At 36.4% G+C, this 24,451-nt stretch overlaps 1 protein-coding gene across 2 annotated transcripts; it reads left to right on the top strand.

Moving 5' to 3' along the window:
- The first annotated feature begins 1,013 nt into the window (after nucleotides 1-1,013).
- Nucleotides 1,014-23,581, top strand: LOC127881023 (uncharacterized). Of its 2 annotated transcripts, none has more exons than XM_052428601.1 (4): nucleotides 1,014-1,138; nucleotides 10,373-10,517; nucleotides 10,888-10,962; nucleotides 16,751-23,581. In XM_052428601.1, exons 2-4 carry the CDS (start codon nucleotides 10,445-10,447, stop codon nucleotides 21,481-21,483), a joined length of 4,881 nt encoding a protein of 1,626 aa, XP_052284561.1. In that variant the 5' UTR covers nucleotides 1,014-1,138; nucleotides 10,373-10,444; the 3' UTR covers nucleotides 21,484-23,581. The 2 variants fall into 2 exon arrangements, with proteins under 2 accessions (XP_052284561.1, XP_052284562.1); XM_052428602.1 differs by lacking the exon at nucleotides 1,014-1,138 and adding an exon at nucleotides 6,030-6,153.
- Nucleotides 23,582-24,451: the final 870 nt, after the last annotated feature.

The raw sequence follows: 24,451 nt of genomic DNA, 5'->3' as shown, positions 1-24,451 counted from the left end.
ATAAATGAATCGTGTAAAATCGACAACACAGACCCAACTGCCCTATCATAGTTAACGCGGTTTTCAGAAAACGTACCTGGGGAATTACCTGGGAATTTTACTTCTATCAAATGAAAGTTAATTGTTCAATAATAACTTTATGAATGTAAGTTAATAAAGATCATTATAAGATGTGCACATTTAAATATTGTTGAAGATTATTAACAAAGATTGTATATCTTTGCAGTCGGATATAAACACCTTTTTATTAAATAAAAACCTCGTAGGACGAGTTGTGTCACATTTTTTGGAATTTCCAGTTAGTATCTAAAAATAAAACATTGTGCTCGTTGCGGAATAACAATGTATCATATAACCTAAGTCAACGAACAACTTAAAAGAAGACTATCATTGATCAAGTTGAGCAATTTTAGGTGAAGACTTGTAAGCATCTTTCATGTTGCTTGAAATCAATGATCAAAGACTAATCTATATTCAAAAAGTGTCTACTCTACTACGATTAAAAATAACGTCTAATCTGATTTTATATAAGGCTCACCAAATGTATGTACGATAATTTGTTTGAAATTGGAAGATACATGGTTCGTATTGAAATACTTTAAAATTGTTATTTTATCTCGTTTTTTCAATCTTAAGGAGAAGCTGTTTACGTTATACATATTTCGAGTAGATCAATTTAGAGCGTCATTAAACACACGATGCAATATTTGCATCTGTAATTTATGCAATTAAGCAATCTATGTCATCAAAATACACATAATGTTGTGTATGTCGCCCTTTTTGTGCTTTTTTCCCTGTAAATGTAGCATAGCCTTAATTTTTGTGATAAGTTTAACGCAAGTGTATCACCTTATGTACGAAATAAAACGGAAATTATAATATTATATGCTCATGGTATGTAGGGTTTAAAGGGGCCTTTTCACAGATTTCGGCATTTTTTAACTTATTCATTAAATGCTTTATATTGATAAATGTAAACATTGGATCGTAAAGGCTCCAGTAAAAAATCAAGAATAAAATTAAAAAAAGGAAAAGAACATTGCCCGGAGCAGGTTTCGAACCAGTGACCCCTGGAGTCCTGCCAGAGTCCTGAAGTAAAAACGCTTAAGCCTACTGAGCTATTCCGCCGAGTACACAGGTATCAGGTATTTTATACATTATATAAGCAATCTTCGTAGTTTCACAAAATATAACGACACAAACAGAACTCTCCAAATTATTCAATCGTTTCGCGTTGCAACGCTTTATAATTTTTAGGTTTTAAAATCGTCAAAAGATGCATATAATGGCTATATTAGACCATGGTAAATGTTCAGTATTACTGTTTCCTCACAAATATCATAACTAAAACGAAAATTTGCGAATCTGAAACAACTTTTTTCAATTTTGTCAATTTACCAAAGCGTGAAAAGATCCCTTTAAGGGATTACTTTCGATGGCGTGCACAATTTTAAGCCAACGTTTACCATGCAGAAACTGATCTTTATGCAGGAGTGCATCAAAATAAGTGATGAAAAACATAGTATTTGTTTTAATCTGAAACTAATATTCTTCGAACACTTTTCGGGAATTAGTAATATACCCGTACAATATTGTGACCTAGATCTTGAATCTTGGTGCCTATGACACTCTGTGTCGACATGTTTGTCACTTCAACGTTGTCTGAAAATCCAATCATGTAAGGAACAGTCTTGAATCAAGACATTTTCTATAGGTTACGATTCCCGTGTGAGACAAACCTACGGACAAATCTTGTCACTTAAAACAAGAATTTGAAAATCTATTCTTGCTGGACAAAGTTATGTTCGGGACCAAAATTTGGGTTTATCTCATTAATTTTACATTTGAACTGGTCCATTGACCATTGAAGTAAGGATCTGTTTCTTATCCAAAACACAACAAAAGATCATGCTGGCCACTTAAACTTAGATAATTTGTCAATCCATACATTCAAGACACTGAGCTTAGCTCAGTTGATTGAGCGAGGTAATAATCACAGGGTCACTTTGATTCTTGTGCCAGTGATAAAAAAATTCTGGGGAATGTCGTAAAATCAGTTGTTTTGGCACTTCTCCTTCAATATGTGATGCAAGTATGGCATTTATTTGCTTATGGCTAGTGCTAAGTACTTGTAAACCAAACTGCAGACTAATTGGTAGGGGTTGATTTGTTTAAATTTAAATTAATTGTATAAGTTATAAGTATATAGTTTGACAACATAAAAGTTACCAATCTTACACATAACTACATGTCGTTTCAGTAGAATATCAACTTGTCGTGCCCGCCTTGAATTTCGATGCTTGTCGTGTTCGCAAAATTATTGAGCACTGGACATGTTATTAGATTGTTGTTTTATGTTTTTTTTTCGGACAAAAACATTTCATATGGAATTGTTCACGTCGGTGTATATTAATACACTTCAAAAAGAAATAGATAACGGATATTCTGGAAATTTAGAATGTGTTTGCCGTGCATGCGTGCATAGTAAAATAATGTGACAAAAAGGTTTTGGGTTCGAATTAGATGATTCACGTTTCTTCACGGTTACATTATAATTAACTCCCTTAGTTTTGCTTTGCCAAGTAAACACTATGGAGATGTTCATTTAAATAACACAGTAAGTTCTGTTTCGTATTGGAAATGATTTATTAAGAATGTCTAGAGCATTTAATATTTTAGGAATGTGTGTAAATAAAATCCTGCATATATATTCGGCATGCTTCTGAGACAGTGGAGGAGGAATTGTTAGTATGTGTTCTCTGTTGAGTTCGGAGGGCAATCGGTTAGCTTCGTTGGTCACTTCTCCTGCGGATGCGAGCAGGACAACACCTGAAGAAACACCTGAAGAAAGGGTGCGGTTCTCTAAATAATATTGCTCTGGAGCATTTGGTAATTACGTTGACTTCAAACGGTGCTGCCCATTTTTAGCTCACCTGATTGCTCAGGTGAGCTTTTCTGACCGGTCTTTGTCCGTCGTATGTCCGTCCGTCCGTCCGTAAACATTTGCTCGTAAACACTCTAGAGGCCACATTTCTTGTCCCATCTTCATGAAACTTGGTCAAAAGCTTTGCCCCAATAAAATCTCGGCCGAGTTCGAAACTGGGTTGTGCCGGGTCAAAATCTAGGTCACTAGGTAAAAAAAAGAAAAACCTTGTAAACACTGTAGAAGTCACATTTCATGCCCAATCTCCAAGTAACTTTGTCAAAATGTTTGTCTTAATGATATCTTGGTTGAGTTTAAAAGTGGTTCCTGTGTGTTGAAAAACATGGCCGCCAGTGGGCGGGGCAGTTTTCCTTATTTTGCTATGGAGAAACCTTGTAAACACTCTAGAAGTCACAATTTTTGCCCAATCATCATGAAAGTTGGTCAAAACATTGGTTCAATTGATGTCTCGGACGAGTTAAAAAATGGTCCAGATCGGTGAAAAAACATGGCCGCCAGTGGGCGGCGCATTTTTCTCTATATGTTTATAGTGATAGTTTTCCATATTTGGCTATAGAGAAACCTTGTAAACACTCTAGAAGTCACAATGTTTGCCCAATCTTCATGAAAGTTGGTCAAAACAGTTGTTTTATTGATATCTCAAACGAGTTTGAAAATGGTCGGGATTGGTGAAAAAACATGGCTGCCAGTGGGCGGGGCATTTTTCTCTATATGTATAAAGTGAATACATGTGAACACAGTAGAAGTCACATTTTTGGCCCAATTTTCATGAAATTTGCTCAGAGCATTTGTTTCCTTGATACGAGAGTTGAGTTCAAAAATGGTTCCGGTCAGTTGAATAACATGGCTGCTGGGAGGGGGGCAGTTTTCTCATTATGCCCCCCCCCTTTCGAAGAAGAGGGGGTATATTGATTTGCTCATGTCGGTCCGTCCGTCCACCAGATGGTTTCCGGATGATAACTCAAGAGCGCTTATGCCAAGGATCATGAAACTTCATAGGTACATTGATCATGACTCCTATTGATTTTTAGGTCACTAGGTCAAAGGTCAAGGTCACGATGACCCAAAATAGTAAAATGGTTTCCGGATGATAACTCAAGAACACTTATGCCTAGGATCATGAAACTTCATAGAAACATTGATCATGACTCGCAAATGACCCCTATTGATTTTCAGGCTACAAGGTCAAAGGTCAAGGTCACGGTGACCCAAAGCAGTAAAATGGTTTCCGGATGATAACTCAACAACACTTATGCCTAGGATCATGAAACTTCATAGCTACATTGATCATGACTCGCAGAAAACCCCTATTGATTTTCAGGTCACTAGGTCAAATGTCAAGGTCATGATGATCCGAAATAGTAAAATGGTGTCCGGATAATAACTCAAGAACGCTTAGGCCTAGGATCGTGAAACTTCATAGGTACATTGATCATAACTCGTATATGACCCCTATCGATTTTCAGGTCTCTAGGTCAAAGGTCAAGATCACGATGACCCAAAATAGTAAAATGGTTTCCGGATGATAACTCAAGAACGCTTAGGCCTAGGATCATGAAACTTCATAGGTACATTGATAATGACTCGTAGATGACCCCTATTGATTTTCAGGTCACTAGGTCAAAGGTCAAGGTCACGGTGATCCGAAATAGTAAAATGGTTTCCAGATGATAACTCAAGAGCGCTTATGCCTAGGATCATGAAACTTCATAGGTACATTGATCATGACTCGAAAATGACCCCTATTGATTTTCAGGTCGCTAGGTCAAAGGTCAAGGTCACGGTGACTTAAATAGTAAAATGGTTTCTGGATGATAACTCAAGAACGCTTATGCCTAGGATCATGAAACTTCATAGGTACAATGATTATGACTCGCAGATGACCCCTATTGATTTTCAGATCACTAGGTCAAAGGTCAAGGTTACGGTGACCTGAAATAGTAAAATGGTTTCTGGATGATAACTCAAGAACGCTTATGCCTAGGTTCATGAAACTTCATAGGTATATTGGTCATGACTCGCAGATGACCCCTATTGATTATCTGGTCACTAGGTCAAAGGTCAAGGTCACAGTGCCAAATAACGTATTCACACAATGGCTGTCAAGGTCACGGTGACTCAACTTAGAAAAATGGTGTCTGGATGATAACTCAAGAATGCTTACGCCTAGGATCTTGAAATTTCAAAAGGTATATTTATCATGACTCGCAGATGAAATAATGATGAAACTTGACCAGGATGTTTGTCTGGACAATAACTAGGTCAAGTTTGACATTTGGTTAAGATTGAATGAACCGACTCCTCTCAGGTGAGCGAACTAGGGCCATCTTGGCTCTCTTGTTTAAACGGTGTTACAGTAAGAGTCTACGTCCATGCTTGATGCACATGCTTGATGACGTAAAATATCTCCTTTTTTTCTCCCTTGGTGTTTGGAAAACGCGAGAGTCGACATACGATATTATTACAGCGATATTTGAACAGTACAAATATCGCGTGTCGCTTCGTGTATCGCGCAAAATATCGCGTATCGCTTCGTGTTTCGTGTTTCGCGGTCTGAAATTAGACCGCGATACACGAGATTCGGATAATATGGACGATATTTGAATAATAAAATATCGTGTATCGCTTCGTGTGTCGCGAAAAATATCGTGTGTCGCTTCGTGTTTCGTGTGTCGCCCTTTGAACGCGAGACACGATATTTTGCGCGATACTCAAAGCGACACACGATATTTTGCGCGATACACGAAGCGACACACGATATTTTGCGCGATACACGAAGCGACACGCGATATGTACCACGATATATCGCCTTTTGGGCTACCTACACAAGGGCGATATTTCGTGGACATTCTCGCGCGTCGCTTCGTGTATCGCGCAAAATATCATGTGTCGTTTTGTGTGTCGCGCAAAATATCTTGTTTCGCTTCGTGTGTCGCCCTCGATGAAAGAGATTATTGATGGCACTATCCGGATTCCGTATGTTTGAGCTTAATTACCAACCATGCAACACCCGATCTTATCTTGGTAATATTGATCCGCTGGGCATAACAACTCGGCAAGTGATTCACGCTATTCACTGGCATTTGGGACATACGCCAATTAATAAGGTTAAATAGTTTAGAATTCGGATTCGTTGATAATGATGAACAAAACAAATTGAAGTGCACTGTCACAACGAACATAGCAAATAGCATGTTATGATGTAATTGGTAAGTACATGTTTAGTTATATATTAAATTTGCGTTAACTTGACCAACGGTTGTAGGTGAAACACGCATTGATAAAAAAGTGTACACTTCATACAGTGCAATCTTTAATTTGCTGGCGATAGTGATGATTTGTGGTTGAACTAAAATATGTATGACTTTAATCTTGTTTTAAATCAGTAAAATTGTATCATTTAAGGTTAAATTAATGTGCATGGATATGAGAATAGCAGGGCTTATTGAAAAGTCGCGGTTGTTTATTGGTAACTAACGTTTATTATTGTGGCATTCATTTAAGCAGGATTTTTCTACAACAATTGCTAATAATAGCAATTGATAGGCGAAAACAAAACCGGTTAATTGTGTGGACGTGGGCGGGCGTTACTATTTTGGCACAGAATACTAGTATTCATATTTCTTACTAATGAAAATATTGCGAGACGCCATTTCATAGATAACATATGTGATCAGTTCGAGTAAAATGTCAGGTAACACGTGTTTTTAAGTCAGTTGCTCAATGGTCAGTGTCACATTTTGATGCAGGATTATGATTTGCCATTTCGTAAAATTTGCTTCCAAATATGATATTGGTATTTTATGTATTCTTCCTGAAAATGTTAGGGAAGCATTAACGCCGCTTTTGTCCGTCCGACCGCCTGCCCTGCCATCAAACTTTCTTGTCCGGAGTATTTATCAACAACCAATCTTAAAATTCATTTCCCAGAAAAGGTTTCTTGCCATCAGGTCGTTCAGATTAATTTTTTTTTCAGAGTTATGAAACTTAGAAAACCTTTGAATTGAAGAATTTATTTATCTTTCTTTTCTTGCTGGTCATTTACTTTCCAGCAACTACTTGCTTGAATTAAAACACATTTTGCATGAAGCTTTACTGATAGAGTAATTACATACATTACAAAAGACTGTTCTACTTGGGTGAATTTTCTTAGTGGTGTGACATGTGGGAGATTTCTGATATAAATACCTTTTTGTCTTGGCTGTTTATGTGCAAAAGCAAATACTGGTCACTATTCAAATGTAAATGAGTATGATGAAATAATTTACTTGCAGGAACATTCCCGCACTATGATTGGTAACATATGGCATGCATATTAGTTCTATAAATTTGAACTCACGTTATGTTTCGCTCTCGTTGAATTTTTCAATTATATTGCATAAAAAGCGTATTGGATTAATTAAGATATCAAACATGAATCATGCTTGATTACATCGCAACATTTAACTTTCAAATTTCACTATCAACACGCTACATTGCAGGAAAAAAAAACACATTGCAATCTTGTTCTTTTTGCATAATGTTCGAAAGTTGATGCCCTTTCCGTTTCGAAAATGCCTTACTGGACATTGAAACGTTTTACGTGTTTACTGCAATCTTTTCGAAATAGAAAACTTGCAATCTACAAACAATTATCGCAGTTACATAAACAGGTAATCCAATCGACTTACTATTTTTGTGAAGTATAGGGTATGTACAGGGACACTACAATGCGTTTTGCAACGATGTCAACTGCGTGTTCAGCATAAAACAATTGTATCTCTAATAAAATTGGAGGAATAGATCAGTTTTATACTCAACTCTCAACATTAATACAGTTTGTATGTGCCCCTTTATATTTAGAAGATTGTTAGCGCCAGAGCATTTGTACTTAAAGGCTATGTTCTCATATTTAGTATTTAGTATTTATATATCACCGTATTAATGACAAACTTCAATACATGCCAAAGTCAGTGAAAAGGCCCGTTTAAACATTAGATACTGATTCATAAAAGTTGACGATTTTAGAAGTCAGGTACCTTATATTTTACAACTTATACAAATCAGTTAAAGACAAAACGGGAGGTGAAATATAATTGAAAAGTCAGTTAGATTTTCTGTTACAAGGACATAACTGCCAAACCCTTACAGGTTTTTATAGGTGACGCTTTTGATTTTTGTAGGTGTCTGTACACAGTTGTCTCGCTTAGCCTGGTACCCATTTTGTACTAAGATAATATGCCTGACACAAACCAAAATAATGTCTGACGTGATGTCTTACAGTAATTCATTTTGACAAAAATGAGTCAGTTCACAAATCACAAGATCTTTTAAAAGCAAAAAGGTTAGCCAATACTTTTTCCGTGATATACGTGTTATGGAAATTCATTTTTTTTTGGCAACATACAGTAACATAAGCAAAAAGGATATCTAAACAATTCAATAAATAAATGCCATCCATTTAAAGTTGGTTTAAACTTCTGCTGAAATTGTGAAAAATTTACATATATTATATGAATTGGGTATATATGTTTGCAATATTTCAATAATATTGCAACTATAAGCATACTAAAAGTCAGCATACAGTAGTTATTTGTCGTACTCGATTTAAATTATATGTTTCAATCCAGATTACTGAACAGGAAATGTGTTTAACAATAAATATGCTTTAAATAAAAGCATTTTTTATAAAGTTATATCTTTGTACTTAATCTAAGTGGTTTAATTGTGATCAAACTATCCTGCTAAATGGAGTTTAAACATAAACGTATAGCATGTTGCTATATGCTGGGAAACCTGATATTCTAAAAATATGTTTATGATATTTTTAGCTCACGATATGCTTATGTAAGCGTTTGTAATCGCCTTTAAAATTGTCCTTCAATCGTCGTCCATCATCGTGCGTCACATGTCGTCCGTCTTCAACATTTACTTTGTTAATACTCTAGATACCACCTTGATTGTCCAATATTTTTATTTCAGAATACTTGCCTTATGGTATCTTTGCCGAGTTGTAAAATGGGTCTATTGGGGTCAAATTAAAGAAAAATCTTGTGAACATTATGACAGTCACATTTATAAGAGAATATTCATGAAACTTGGTCAGACGATTTGTTCTAAAATGATGTCTCAGCTGAGTTCGAAAATGATTAAAGTTGGTCGAAAAACATAGTCACAAGGTTGCGGGGCTGTTTTCCTTAAATGGCTAAAGTAAAACCTTTTTAACACTCTAGATGTCACATGAATAGCCCAATCAGCATGACACTTAGTCAGAAGAATTTTTTTTAATTACCGTATATCTCGGCTGAGTTCGAAAATGGTTCGGGATTGTCGAAAGACATGGCCGGGGCGGGACATTTTTCCTTTATGGTTTCAGCAAATCCTTATAAACACTGTAGAAGTTACATTTAAACTGGGTCAGAACATTTGTTCTTATTATAACTTATGATAACGAAATTGGAATATGATTCCGATGCGTAAAAAAATGGCCGCTATAGTGAAACCTTGTTTATAGTTTATACATCACAGTTATACATCGCCAGGAAGGCGGGGCAGTTTTCCTTATATGGCTATAGTTAAACCTTGTGAAACCCGTAATGGCCACATTTATTGTGAAATCTTTATCAAGCATGGTAAGGCCATTTGTCCCAAAAATCTCTCAGCTGACAGATACTGGGTCACATGTGGTATAAGGTACAAAAAAGGTCACTTGTTCAAATAAAAACCTTGGTAACACTCCAGAAGTCGCTTTTTCGTCAAATCTTCTTGTAACTTGTTCAGAACATTTAATTTAAGGATATTTCAGCCGAGGTCAACATTGTTCTGGCCCGTTGTGAAAATATGGACGCCATAGAGAGACGCAGTTTTCCTTGTATGGCTGTAGTTAATTAATGTTAACCGTTAAGAAATCACAATGTTAGTCCAATCTTTAAAAAAACAAATCAGGACATTTATCCTAATGATATCCTGACTGAGTTTGAAACTGGGGCTTGTGTGGGTTTAAACTTGAAAAGACTCTTTCAAATCTCCATGAAACTTGGTCAGAACAATTGTTCTTATAATATATCAGCCGAGTTCGATAGTAAGAATGTGCATAGAAATTAAATACCCGATACGTATTTTTTCATATATTGTTGTTATTATTCTGAACTCCACCTTCTGTGAATGATATAGTTCTTTTGGGTCTCAGTTAAACGCCTAAGGGTCCATGGTCCTCTTGTTTTATGTTATTACATTCAATGTTTTGGAGTAAATCAATATAGATATTTATTTTAGCTCTAGCTCGTCCTTAAAGATCCACACTCACGTTTCAACAACGATATATTTTTCGTAGATGTTCTGTGGACTCATTTGCATGTTTTGATATGAAAGACATCCAGTCAGGTTATACATTGATATAATTATAATAAAATATATTTTACTTTATTTTTTTTAATATTACATTTACAGATGGTGCAATCTAAGCTTTTGACATTTAATTGACGGCAACCAACCAAAAAGCCGCTGCCTGATTTAATTATCATGGCGACTTCGCAGCAGTTTCGCGACAATGACAGTGAAACAGATGAAGATAGTTCTTCGGGAAAGAGATCATGTAAGCCAAGTTTGTGTTGTGAAGAGAATACAATAAGTATAAATAAATAAATAACACCGACATTTAAATATGATGATTTATATTCCCGTGATAGTTTAAAGCCATGTTTATGTTGTGAAGAGAAAACATAAATAAATAATTATTTAAATTATGAACTCCTACATTCAAATATGATCATTAATACTCCCATGAAAGATACTGCGAACAAAAAGTTTCAATTTTTTTCACAATCAATGTGTTTTTTTTTTCAAATTCAATACAAGACCACATACAATAACTTAACTATTATTATCATATTTAACCTCTGTGTTCTGTAGTAATGTCTGATTCGCGTGTAATTAAACTTATTTTGTATTTTATTTTTTGAAAGTGATCGTGGTACAAATTGGTAACAACAACACAGTGGTAACTTGTGACAAGATTGAGCCACGTTTTGAAGATTCAGGTATGTTTCTTGATTTCGTTTTCTTAGGGATTTTTCACCAGAGAGGACTTTAACTTTCCGCTCATACTGTATATCATATCTTTGGTCAGAAATTCTTAAACAGAGGGCCCTGTGTTAGTTAAACAACCACAGAAGAATCTTTGTTAAAACTGTAGTTTTGTACTAATCGAAATTTTGCATGATCTGTTGTTTTTTATCAGCGGGCCATAAATAAAATCAATTGTACTTAAAGACGAGAACAATACCATAAATTACTCCAGTCTTGTCATCCCTTTGTTTGTCCATCTGTTCATCCTTTTGCAAAACAATCCCAACAATATTTCATATATGGAGTGGAAAGCATTAAGCATTGAACCTGTGTGTCCGTATGTACGTCCCATAGCTCGTGTTCCTCTTCAGTTTCTGGGTGGATCTCGCTCAACCTTTCACTGTTGAATGGGCGTAATGTGTGTAAACAAGGGTAGTTTTGACCACGCCGACGTTTTTCATTATAATGGCCTTTGCAGATGAAATTAATACTAAACAGACTCTTCATTTTAATTATATAGAATATTATAGTTCCAAACTCTTAAGGCATTTAATAATTTTCCAAGAGCCACTCGACATGCAGAATAGTTAAACCTGACATTCCTCTTGCCCTTCATATAAATTTGCTCGCCCTTCGTTATTTTGATATAGAAGACACATCATTTGGAGAATAAGTAACCAGGAACGTTTTACTGAAAGACATGCTTAATAGACAAACAATAATGGGTAATGTTTGTTACTTTGTTGATCATGAAATACTACCTTATATGTATAATTATAAAAACTATTGACGGATCTCCCTTAAACATTTAAAAAGTTAAATTACTTTAATGTGAAGATGATTAGAGATAAAAGCATGTCGGCGGCAACAGGTTTTGACAGAATAAAAGCCCTTGTACTGTTGTTTTCCACTGGGGAAAATATATTCACAAAATTGTGTGTGTTCAGCTCCTCTTTTACTGCTTGTATCTCCCTTTAATAATTAAAATGTGGACAATTGTGAAGAAAGAACTTTTTGTTGCCACCAGTTATGGCAATATTATGGTGCCACCCCCCCCCCCCCGAATGTAGAGTAGATGTATCGTGTCCAAGCATGTGTAGCCCATTGAATGTTAGCAAAACCCTGACCATTGAACGTGCTCGTTTAGTGATCATGAACACCTCTATCGTGAGGTGAGATGGGATGTAATTTTAGTTTTATGCACATTATTAACCATAGGCCAAACGTATGTACAATTCAATGCAGTGGCTGCATTTCAGGACTGTTCACCAGTACTTAAGGTCTGATAATCGAACCGATTTTCAATCCTAATTTTTATTTTCTTCCCAATCCCCCCCCCTCTCAAATATATTCCATATTCAATAATGCGCAATCGCCAATACTTTCCGGTACAGTTTGATTGATGTATACCTCTCCGATTGCCGTATTTAAAGGTTTCTACAGCTTAAACCTCCTAATAGCCCCATCATTGATTTCTCATCACAATATTGACTTCCATGGGTTATTTATGAAATTCAGATTATAACTTTGACAGAACATGTGTCCGCATTATCTGTCGGCATAGTTACTGTTTTACGTGAAGTTAAAAACTAGATCACATGGTCGATCAACAGAAAAAGCATGTAAACACTCAAGAGGCCACATTTATTTCCCAGTCTTCATGAAACTTAATGACACCAAAATACCTATATTTAAAACAATTGAACACTCTAGAAATCACGTAACCCGCTGCTCATGAAACGTTCTAAGAACACTAAGCGTTAGACTTTTACTCCAGGGTTCGGTGGTTCGAGCCCAGTTGAGGGTTCCTTTATTTCTTTCTTTGATTGTATTATTGTTATTTACTGGAGCTTTTTAGATCCAATGCTTACATTTATCAATATAAAGAATTTAATGGCACACTTCAACACATGCCAAAATCTGTGAAAAGGCCCTTTAAAGGCCCTTAGGGTCTGTTGCCCAATTTTAAGCTCATCTATTTTTTTGAAAAAAATTATGAGCTATTGTCATCACCTTGGCGTCGGCGTCGGCGTCCGGTTAAGTTTTGCGTTTAGGTCCACTTTTCTCATAAAGTATCAATGCTATTGCATTCAAACTTGGTACACTTACTTACTATTATAAGGGGACTGGGCAGGCAAAGTTAGATAACTCTGGCTGGCATTTTGACATAATTAAGTGCCCTTTTTATACTTAGAAAATTGAAATTTTTTGTTAAGTTTTGTGTTTAGGTCCATTTTATTCCTTAAGTATCAAAGCTATTGCTTACATACTTGCAACACTTACTAACTATCATAAGGGAACTGTGCAGGCAAAGTTATGTAACTCTGATTGGCATTTTGACGGAATTATGGGCCCTTTATACTTGAAAATTTGGTTAAGTTTTGTGTTTTGGTCCACTTTACCCCTAAAGTATCATAGATATTGCTTTCATACTTGGAACACTCGCAAACTATAATAAGGGGACAGTAAAGGACAAGTTGCATAACTCTGGTTGTCATTTTTATGGCCCTTTTTTGACTAAGTAACTTTGAATATATGGTTACATTTTGTGTTTAGATCCACTTTACTTCTAAAGTATCAAGGCTATTGCTTTTAAACTTCAAATACTTTCATGCTATCATAAGGGTACTGTACCTGGCAAGTTGAATTTTAACTTGACCTTTGAATGACCTTGACTCTCAAGGTCAAATTATTAAATTTTGCTAAAATTTCCATAACTTCTTTATTTATGATTAGATTCGATTGATACTTTGACAAAACAACTCTTACCTGACATACCACAATTGACTCCATCCAAACCATCCCCCACGCCCCCCACCGAATCCCCCCCCCGAATCCAACTCAATCCCCCCATTATTTTTTTATTAAAGATAATCCAATAAATGACCACCACACCCTCACACTATGACCCCCCACCCAAAAAAAAATAATTTTTATGCCCCTGGTAGGGTGGCATATAGCAGTTGAACTGTCCGTCAGTATGTCAGTCAGTCTGTCTGTCTGTCTGTCCGAAAAAAACTTTAACATTTGTTATAACTTTTTCACTTTTTAAGATAGCAACTTGATATTTGGCATGCATGTGTATCTCATGGAGCTGCACATTTTGAGTGGTGAAAGGTCAAGGTCATCCTTCAAGGTCAAATGTCAATTTATGGTGTCTGTTCGTCCGAAAACTTTAACATTCAATTTGGCCATAACTTTTTCAATATTGACGATAGCAATTTGATATTTGGCATGCGTGTGTATCACATGGAGCTTAACATTTTGAGTGGTGAAAGGTGAAGGTCATCCTTCAAGGTCAAATGTGAAATATATGGCGTCTGTCCGTCCGAAAACTTTAACATTGGCTATACCTTTTATAATATTGAAGAAAGCAACTTGATATTTGGCATGCATGTGTATCTCATGAAGCTGCACATTTTGAGTGATGGAAGTTCAAGGTCAAGGTCATCCTTCAAGGTCATCTTTCAAGGTAAAAAAATAATAAAAACAATTCAAAGCGGCGTTCTCATGAAGCTGCACATTTTGAGTGGTAGAAGTTCAAGGTCATCCTTCAAGGTCAAGGTCATCCTTCAAGGTCAAAGGTAAAAAAAAAATAAAATTTAAAGCGGCGTTATCATGAAGCTGCACATTTTGAGTGGTGGAAGTTCAAGGTCAAGGTCATTCTTCAAGGTCAAGGTCATCCTTCAAGGTCAAAGGTAAAACAAAATAATCCAACGCGTTATCATGAAGCTGCACAATTTGAGTGGTGTAGGTTCAAGGTCAAGGTCATTCTTCAAGGTCAAGGTAATCCTTCGAGGTCAAAGGTCAAACAAAATTAAAAAAATTTCAAAGTGGCGTTATCATGAAGCTGCACATTTTGAGTGGTGGACGTTCAAGGTCAAGGTCATCCTTCAAGGTCAAAAAAAAAATTCAAAGCGACGTTTTCATGAAGCTGCACATTTTGAGTGGTGGAAGTTCATGGTCAAGGTTATCCTTCAAGGTTAAGGTCATCCTTCAAGGTCAAAGGTAAACAAAAACAAGGGCTGTTTGTAAAACATGCATACCCCCCATATGGGCTGTCCGTTGTAGTGGCAGCCATTGTGTGAATACGTTTTTTGTCACTGTGACCTTGACCTTTGACCTAGTGACCTGAAAATCAATAGGGTGTCATCTGCGAGTCACACGATCAATGTACCTATGAAATGTCATGATCCTAGGCAAAAGCGTTCTTGAGTTATCATCTGGAAATCATTTGACTATTTCGGGTCACCGTGACCTTGACCTTTGACCTTGTGACCTCAAAATCAATAGGGGTTATCTGCGAGTCATGATCAATCTACCTGTGAAGTTTCATGATCCTAGGCATATGCGTTCTTGAGTTATCATCCGAAAACCATTTTACTATTTCGGGTCACCATGACCTTGACCTTTGACCTAGTGACCACAAAATCAATAGGGGTTATCTGCGAGTCATGATCAATCTACCCATGAAGTTTCATGATCCTAGGCGTATGCATTCTTGAGTTATCATCCGGAAACCATTTTACTATTTCGGGTCACCGTGACCTTGACCTTTGACCTAGTGACCTCAAAATCAATAGGGGTCATCTGCGAATCATGATAAATCTACCCATGAAGTTTCATGATCCTTGCATATGCGTTCTTGAGTTATCATTCAAAAACCATTTTTACTATTTCGGGTCACCGTGACCTTGACCTTTGACCTATTGACCTCAAAATCAATAGGGGTCATCTGCGAGTCATGATCAATGTACCTATGAAGTTTCATGATCCTAGGCCCAAGCGTTCTTGAGTTATCGTCTGACAACCACCTGGTGGACGGTCCGACAGACCGACAGACCGACAGACCGACCGACATGAGCAAAGCAATATACCCCCTCTTCTTCGAAGGGGGGCATAAAAAATAAAAAAATCTAAGCGGCATTCTCATGAAGCTGCACATTTTGAGTGGTGGAAGTTCAAGGTCAAGGTCATTCTTCAAGGTTAAGGTCATCCTTCAAGGTCAAAGGTGAAAAAAATAACAATTTCAAAGCGGCGTTATCATGAAGCTGCACATTTTGAGTGGTGGAAGTTCAAGGTCAAGGTCATCCTTTAAGGTCAAAGGTAAAAAAAACAACAAACAAAACATTTTCAGGGGGCATTGTGTTTCTGACAAACACATCTCTTGTTTTTTTCAAACATGGTTAAAAACACAAATATTTATTTTTATTATTTTATTTTTGAAATACCGTCCAACCATCCAACCCATTTTTGGAAGATAATGTAATAAATGACCACACCCCCACAATATACACCCCTCTCCACTCCACCCCTCCCTCCTTTGTGATTGAAATTGAGATAGGTCTCTACACCTTTAAAAAGGAAAATAGATGAGCGGTCTGCACCCGCAAGGCGGTGCTCTTGTTTAATTATGTCGTATGTCTACTCCAAAATGCAGTACACAAGTTGTGAAAATGAAAGAGACATATAAATTGTTGTTTTTTTCCCATTAATTTAGTCGTTTAAGGGATTGAATATTTCCCTAAAGAGTGAATTGAATGATACATGAGTATTAAATTTCAATGTGGCTTTCTCTCAAAATAGAGAAGATTACGCAAGCAACAAGATCAATATGAAGGCTTTGCAATCTTTAATTGATAGTTGTCTTTACCAATATTGGTGATATTGCCTAAAATTTGTGCTCGTCTTGTTTTATTTGATTCCGACTTCTACTGGTTTGCCATATGAAATTAATATTTAATAAAATATTATTTACAGGGAGGGATCAAAGAGCAATTCATCAGTCGAAAAACCTAGCAGGAATCCACGTTATGAAGACTGTACTTTCTAACCATGGTCGTCCAATGCCACGAAAGGCATTAGAGCAAGAGGCATATCAACTGGCAAAAAAGAAAGGTTTTAGGTCTTTTCACGAACTTGCTGGCTGGTCTGTTAACGATTTTTTAGATTATAATAAATCTTTGTTTAAAATTACTTCAAGGAAGAAAGAAAAATATGTGAAGCTGAAAGAAAATATCTTCGTAACACCAACCAATGATGAACATGACGATGAAACAGACGCTGTTCCGACATCAATTCAAAGTGACAATTTTTCGACAATCACAAATTGCGTAGCCTCTCAATCTTTGTCTAAAGAAGGAATTGATGAAATAATGAAACAAGAAAACAACATTCAAGGACAATCTTTAAAAAAACTACCTATGGAATTTGACCACGGAGAATTTTATCAAATTGTTTCTGGAGGAATAAGTTCTAAAACACTGTTTGTAGAATCAATAGACAAATACGAATCAGACCCATTACGGTTTTCTGTCGATATTGTCAGCATGTGGAACACACCACAAAGAATTAAATCACACATAATATTCGGGGTAACACATGACAAAAAATTAATAGGTGTTGAAAAGAATGTTGACCATGATTTCTTTGAAACAATATTCTGTTCATCATACTTTACAATGCCACCATCTTTTAAGCTGTATAAAACCAACATGGAATCAAAATTGTTTTATGTAATTGAAATAGCTTCAAGTCGTGGTCAAGGTGTGCCTAGCATAGTAAAATGTGACCAAAGATCAAGAAATGTAAACATTACGAAAAACCAACTATGGATTAGAACGGATGTTTCTAATGAAGTATGTGAGCCATGCTCATTGAAATCAGGTATAATTTATGATTGGTTTTTGAACACAACTCTTTCTTCTGGCAGTTCCCAATCACGGATGTCACCTCTTCCAAGTTTAAACATACCGGTTACTGTTAACAAGCGTTTGTGTACGACTGGTACACAAAGTATGTTTGACACACAAACTGAGTCGGACCAAACAGACGACGGCGATACAGTAATCTCAGGCAAAACATTTGATTTCTTTTGTGGGACAGTTGATGGATTTAAACGTGGGCATTTTGTCCTTGTTACCGGTGATGTGAGTTGCTTGGCAAAGGATATAAATGCGTTCGGACTTGTACCTTGGTTATGCGTCTATGATTTCGATATTTTTAGTTCAACAAATGGTTTGTTAAGTGCAGTCGAAGATACTATGAAAACAAGAAGACATTTAAAAGTATACACCTGGAATGACACTCCGGAGCCAGTTTCTGAAAAAGGAACTAGGTGGTGCTTTCTTAGAGGACGGCGTGAAATAAGCAGTTCAAGAACTGATCTGAACGATGACGAAATCGAAACGTCAAATTTATGGTTCAAACAAGTCAAGCGAGGTGTTGAGGGTTACTGTGAGCGATTATCAAACTTTGTGGAAAACTACACAGTTCTAACAGTAGTTTTTCTGTGGCCTCAAAATGAAAAACTGCTCCCATTTATGACCAAATTTTTAGGCAGACTAAATGATGCACTCTCATGCACACCAGCAGTCGTTGTTTGCACCAATGAAAACCATGCCATGACCGAGAATGGCAGAACACGTTTGAAAGCATTATGCGAAGACTTTGGGGACAATATAAAGGTTTGCGATGTAGGGTTCGAGCAACTTTGTACTGAATTGAAAACATATCTTCAAACTGAAACAGTTGTAACAACATATAGCTTGCCGTGCAATATTGAAGTTGACAATTCAAATCAATTTGTTGAAATAAATGAAACGGATGCAACATGGCTGAGTGAAGATTTTGAGGTCCTGTACTTAAAACCAACTAAGTCTTCAGTGCTAAATGAACAAGAAATTCATGATGAAATAACACACTTTTACAAAGGAGGCACACTCCCATGGTATGCTTGGTATAAAAACGAGGCACAGTCAGCTGTTGTTGAACGAAATGTTCAAAAAGAGTTGGAACACAAATTGCAAAAACATCTTGAAGATTACAGAACTTCAACTGTCACTTTATTCCATGCACCAGGTGCTGGAGGAACAACACTTGCCCAGAAGATATTGTGGAAATTTCATGAGATGTATCCATGCGTTCATTTAAAGCTCAGGACATCAAATCCCATCGAGGAACTTGACAGGAAGATCACATTCATTAGTGAAAAAACGGGCAAAGTTGTGCTTATGCTTGTAGATGCTGAAGAAGAATCAAAGATCAGATTTCTTTCAAAACGCCTGAAATACACTGTCATATTGTACGTAAAACGATACCCATACCGGTTCCAGGTTCCACCTTCAATGGAACAAGACCGAGTCTTCTTAACAGGAAATGTAACTCTTAGCGAATCTCAAGAACTAGCTTTGAAACTTGGAGAAAAATGTGAAGATGATGTAAAACGACTCAGGCTTAATCAACTTACCAAAGGTGTAAAAGAAGGCTCCGGGCACTGTATGTACGAGTATGGAATGACCGTATACTTGCACGAATTTAAGGGTATAGTTTCTTATGTTAGCGGTTATCTGCAACTTGACAAAAATAGCACCTCTGAGTTAACACCGTGTCAGACTTGTCTAGGATATCTAGCTCTTGTTTATTATTATGGACAGAGCAGTGTTCCGTGCCAGTTTTTTGCGCGTTTATTTAACAGACCTTCAAATATTATTATGGATTTGGAAGATTTCCCTATGCCAATTCAAGAATTTGTGGTATATGACAAAAATGAAAGTCGAAGGAACTACCTGCGTATTTGCCATTACATCGTGGCGAAGGAAATTTTAGAACAAATTTTGTCGAGGAACAATCAAGGTTGTCTAACATTAGAAAGGACAGATTCACTGGGACAAAACGCATGTAGAGCGCTCTCAGCTTTCTGTTCGGAATTCATTTCTTATACGGGCAAGAAAAATGTAAAAATGTCTTCGACAGTTCGTATGATTTTGACAAAAACATTTATTTATAGAGATGAAAGAGATATGGGAGATAATGAAGAGCAAGTGAGACGAAAGCCTGTTTTGTCAAAGGTCATGATTGATATTCCAGCTGGAAAGCCATTGTTTACAGAGCGACTTAAGGTTTTGCAGAAATTAGTAGAAACTTTTCCAGAAGAACCGAATTTCCATGCTCATTTAGGTCGCTTTTATGCCTTTTGTAGACCTGACGAAGAACACAATGCAGAACTATGTTTCCAGAAAGCTGTATTTTTGTGTGATGAACAAAATGCCGGTAAAACAACTGATCAAATCGACGACGGAATGAAGTTGACAATGATGCACATATATCACATGTATGGCATTGTAAAACAAAGATACATCGCAAAGTTCACTGGGCGGTCGCCTAAAGATAAAGTGGTGGCTTTCAAGTTGGAAGATATTTTTCTCGAACGTTTATCAGAAATTGTCCCATGTGCCGAAGAAGCATGTGACTATTTTGCACTGTCGAGAAACTACACCCCCGAAAGTCATGATTTGTATACATATGCGTACACTGCAGAAATACAGGTAAGGTTGCAGATTTGTGATTTTGTCAGCCGCCAATACAATGCATTTGGTGACAATCGGTGGCAACAGTTCTTTTCAACAACAACCAATCAAAGAGCTAAACAGTTCGTTCAACGGAGCATATCGGTTATAGAAGCATTATTTCTGGAATGTTACATGAGTGTTGAGTTACTTTCCAATGATTTCGGATCCTTACGAAAAAGTGTCATCTGGTACAATACACTATTTCGAACACACGCATTTGCATTAGAGGATATGCAGTGTGACAACACAATGAGTAACAGGCGATTGAAAATAGCCGCGAAAAAACTGAAATGTGGGAAACCTAGTGTACTGAATGGAATTGAAATGATTGACAATGCTGATGATATCGAAGAAGTCATTGCTCTGTACGAAGCAAACTTTTCCGATATTGAAAGAAATGGCAATTTAGATGGGCGTGAAAAGAAAGAGTTAGAGATTGACTTTAAAGAATGGATATATGCAATCAGGCAAGAGGTGTTTCGATCAGATTATACCCTGGAAAATGTTCTCACGCATCTTAACATATGGTATCAACATATAAGATCCCCCTTATCAGTATATTATGTCTTCATCGTGTATAGTCTCTTAGGATTCGGTACTGATAGGACACCAGGCAAGACAGAGTGTTTAATTGAAGCGTCAGAAATTCGAGAAACGCTTAAAAAGATGAGCCATTTAATTATTCGCCCTAAATACCCACGTGAGTGGTTAGGAGAAACTGGGGAAGGGATAAAACGGCTAAAATTTAATGAGCGTTATGTGGGCATTTGCGCTGAAGATCGAGATTTTCCCCCAACAAGTCGTTTGGATCTCGCAGTTTGTAAAGGAACAATAACAAGACCGAACACAAACAATGTTAATGGTATTATATCGTTGGACCTCAAAGTGCGGACCAAAGATATCGATGTGTACTTCATACCGAAAAAGGCAAAACTTGAAGGTAGTCGATTTGCTGGACAAAGAGTCGAGTTTCACCTGGCATTTACCATTAATCATGGATACGAAGCGTATAATGTTAAGTTGCTGAAACGACATGCCTGTCCTGGTTGTAGTAGAAACATCGAATTCACAAGCGCGGACGTTGTGATCACATGCAAATGTGGCAAGGACGTTTATAAAGATGACCTGAATGTGTCACTTTAATCATAGCAAACTGCCGAATAACAGAAATGTGTTGAGCATAGATGGCCGTCGAAGTCATAAGATTTGTTCATGTAGTCAAGATTTTAATACTTTTTGCGAAACCCCTAGCCGCTTTTTGAGTTAAAATACATTATTTTCTCTGAATATGTTTGAGTGGCACGAACATGGAATTAGTTTCTTACCACATAGTTTCACAATGAAAAACCTTTTATGTCCCCCAGTATATACTGGGGGACATATTATTTTTGCCCTGTCTGTTGGTTTGTTGGTTTGTTGGTTTGCGTCAAACTTTAATATTTGCCATTACTTTTGCAATATTGAAGATAGCCACTTTATATTTTGCATGCATGTGTATCTCATGGAGCTGCACATTTTTTGTGTTAAAAAGTCAAGGTCAAGGTCATCCTTCAAGGTCAAAGGTCAAATATATGGGTCAAAATCGTCAAATTTTAACATTTGCCATAACTTTTGCAATATTGAAGATAGCAACTTCATATTTTGTATGCATGTGTATCTCTTGGAGCTGCACATTTTGAGTGGTGAACGATCAAGGTCAAGGTCTAGGTCATCCTTTAAGGTCAAAGGTCAAATATATGGGGGGACATAGTGTCCAGAAAGACATCTTTCTTTTTTTTGTGTTTTCTTAAGTCTGAAAATCGCTTGACAAAATAACATATACAAGTGTGTGGTGTTGTAGTTTTGTTGGCATTCGGGCAAAAATATAAGCCCACTAAACACTGGTTTGGCTTATATTACAATTGAAATGAAGCTATGATATTGCGTTCATATTTGTTTGCCTGTATCGGTCGGTTTGTGTCTGTCTGTTTGGTATTGACAGTAGGCGTTTTTGCTAAAGGTGCTTACGGTTGTAACATTTGGGCTCCACTGAATTGTAATAAAATTGCCAAAGGCGTATATCTAAACCAATCGTCCCCGCTTTTGTTGAGTTGAAGTATCAGTTATTATTAGACGTGTATCTTGAGTCGTGTGTTAATCAAAGTAGTTTATATTAGATCATCATCAAACTTCATGAAAAAAATGTATTCACAAAACGTGGCATTCATTTCTTTTCTAAATAATTATGCGCATAGGATTTTACCATATATCATGCGGTTAGTTCATTTCAAAACCTATTTTGCGTGCAAATAAAAATATCTTGAAACGAAACTTTGTTAATTATGTGAATCAAAAACATGATGAAATGTCAAACAGTAAAAGCCCAAGTCTACAAAAGCATACTAGTATTTGACAAAAGAATGAATCATAGACATCCGGTTTCTAATGAAAGTTTTACCGGTCAAAAACATGTAATAAATTTTGTAACATAAACATAGTTTATAATTGTTCTAGGCATACGATAGTTCGTCATGCCAATGGAGCACTCAATGTATGTCACATAAGGAATATTACATGACTGATGAGTTCCGATTGGCTGTATCGCAAGAGTTTATTGTGTGACATTGCATTTCAAGAGCTCACTGTGTATTTTATACAGAAAAAAAAATGTATAAGTTTCAGAGTATATGTAGGTACATAATGCATATATATTCCGTTCGCAGTAAACGTTTGTTTTGAAAGTAACATGCATACATTTTTACATAAAAAAAATCAGCGGAATAAACGCCTTTTATTTTAATTAGAATTTATTCCATATTAAAATGCATTGAAATATTTATGAGGACTGTGTCTTGAATATATCGAATTTGTGTATATCATTATGTTTTATTTTGTTTTGTTTTCAACATGTATTTTTAGTTAAACCCAATATATTAAATTGGGAATATGTATGCCTTTTGTGTGGTAATGAAATATTTGGACAAGAGTTCGATATTGTGTGCACATGTATGTTAAATTGATTCAACCGTTGAATTTATTGTGTTGATTTTTTGCTCTATAAAAGGATTTATCAGAACTTAATATCTGTGTCTAGAATATGCTAAATTTGTATATCAACATATGTTTTGTTAAAATCAATACATATATACTGGATAATTTGTTTGCCTATGTTGTGGTAATGAGATCTTGGGATGAGAGTTAAATATTGTTTGAACAACTGTATGTTTATTTGCTCGAATCGTTAATACATTTACTTGAGTTACGTCTTTCTACCTACCTTTTTGCTTATGATCACCAATCATCATTCAACGAAATAGCGGAGAGCTTTAATCGTTAAAACTTGGGTTTTCTAATTCTGATTATTCGTTATAAAAGGTTGCAATAACAACTTTTTTTCGAGTTTATTTGTATTAAATGCAATCAATGTTGCGGTCAGAATTTAACACCAAAAGAAGTGTTTTAAGGCCTTTGCTTTATGGCAATGGTTATCAATGTCAAAGAATCAGAAGTGTTGGTATACATCATACCGAAAATACTGATACTTCTTGTACGAACATAGCCTTTAAAATACGCTTTATATTGTAAACGTACAATTGGAAGAGCGTAAGTTTTTAAATTCGACATTGCAAAAGAACATTATAGGGATCCCATTCGCCCGTCTTTACGTCAGTCTGTCAGTAAAATTTAGACGTACCCGGGTTATACTGTCAGTACCCTTTGACGGTTTTTCGAGAGCCTTGTGTCAAATTTTAAGGTCATTTAGGCTTGCGCAGAAAGGGATGAGGCAATCCCGTCGGCTCAAAGTCAAGGTACGAGTTCAAGTTAAACGTTCTTGTTTTTTCGACTTATAGTGAACACTAATTAGACAATATTAATAGCTTTAATTTTTAGCTGGGCTGTTTTCATAGAAAACCCGAGGTATTGTCATAGCCAGCTCGTCGTGTCGTGTCGTCCGCGTCGTGCTAAAACCTTAACATATTGTCAAGGTTTTGAACATTAGCTCTAAAATCAAAGTGCTTCCACCTACAACTTTGAATCTTCATATGTAGCTGCACCTTGATGAGTTCTACACGCCACACCCATATTTGGGTCACTAGGTCAAAGGTCAAGGTCACTGTGACCTCTAAAAAAA

Source organism: Dreissena polymorpha, chromosome 5, assembly GCF_020536995.1.
Source record: "Dreissena polymorpha isolate Duluth1 chromosome 5, UMN_Dpol_1.0, whole genome shotgun sequence".
Classification (NCBI taxonomy): Eukaryota; Metazoa; Mollusca; class Bivalvia; order Myida; family Dreissenidae; genus Dreissena; species Dreissena polymorpha.
This window is presented reverse-complemented; position numbering and strand designations above follow the sequence as displayed.

Bases quoted from the DNA above. Each gene is read 5' to 3' on its own strand.
- LOC127881023 (XM_052428601.1), top strand. From the start codon at position 10,445: ATGGCGACTTCGCAGCAGTTTCGCGACAATGACAGTGAAACAGATGAA. The intron at 10,518-10,887 runs GTAAGCCAAGTT...ATTTTTTGAAAG, and splicing joins TTCTTCGGGAAAGAGATCAT to TGATCGTGGTACAAATTGGT. The intron at 10,963-16,750 runs GTATGTTTCTTG...TATTATTTACAG, and splicing joins GCCACGTTTTGAAGATTCAG to GGAGGGATCAAAGAGCAATT.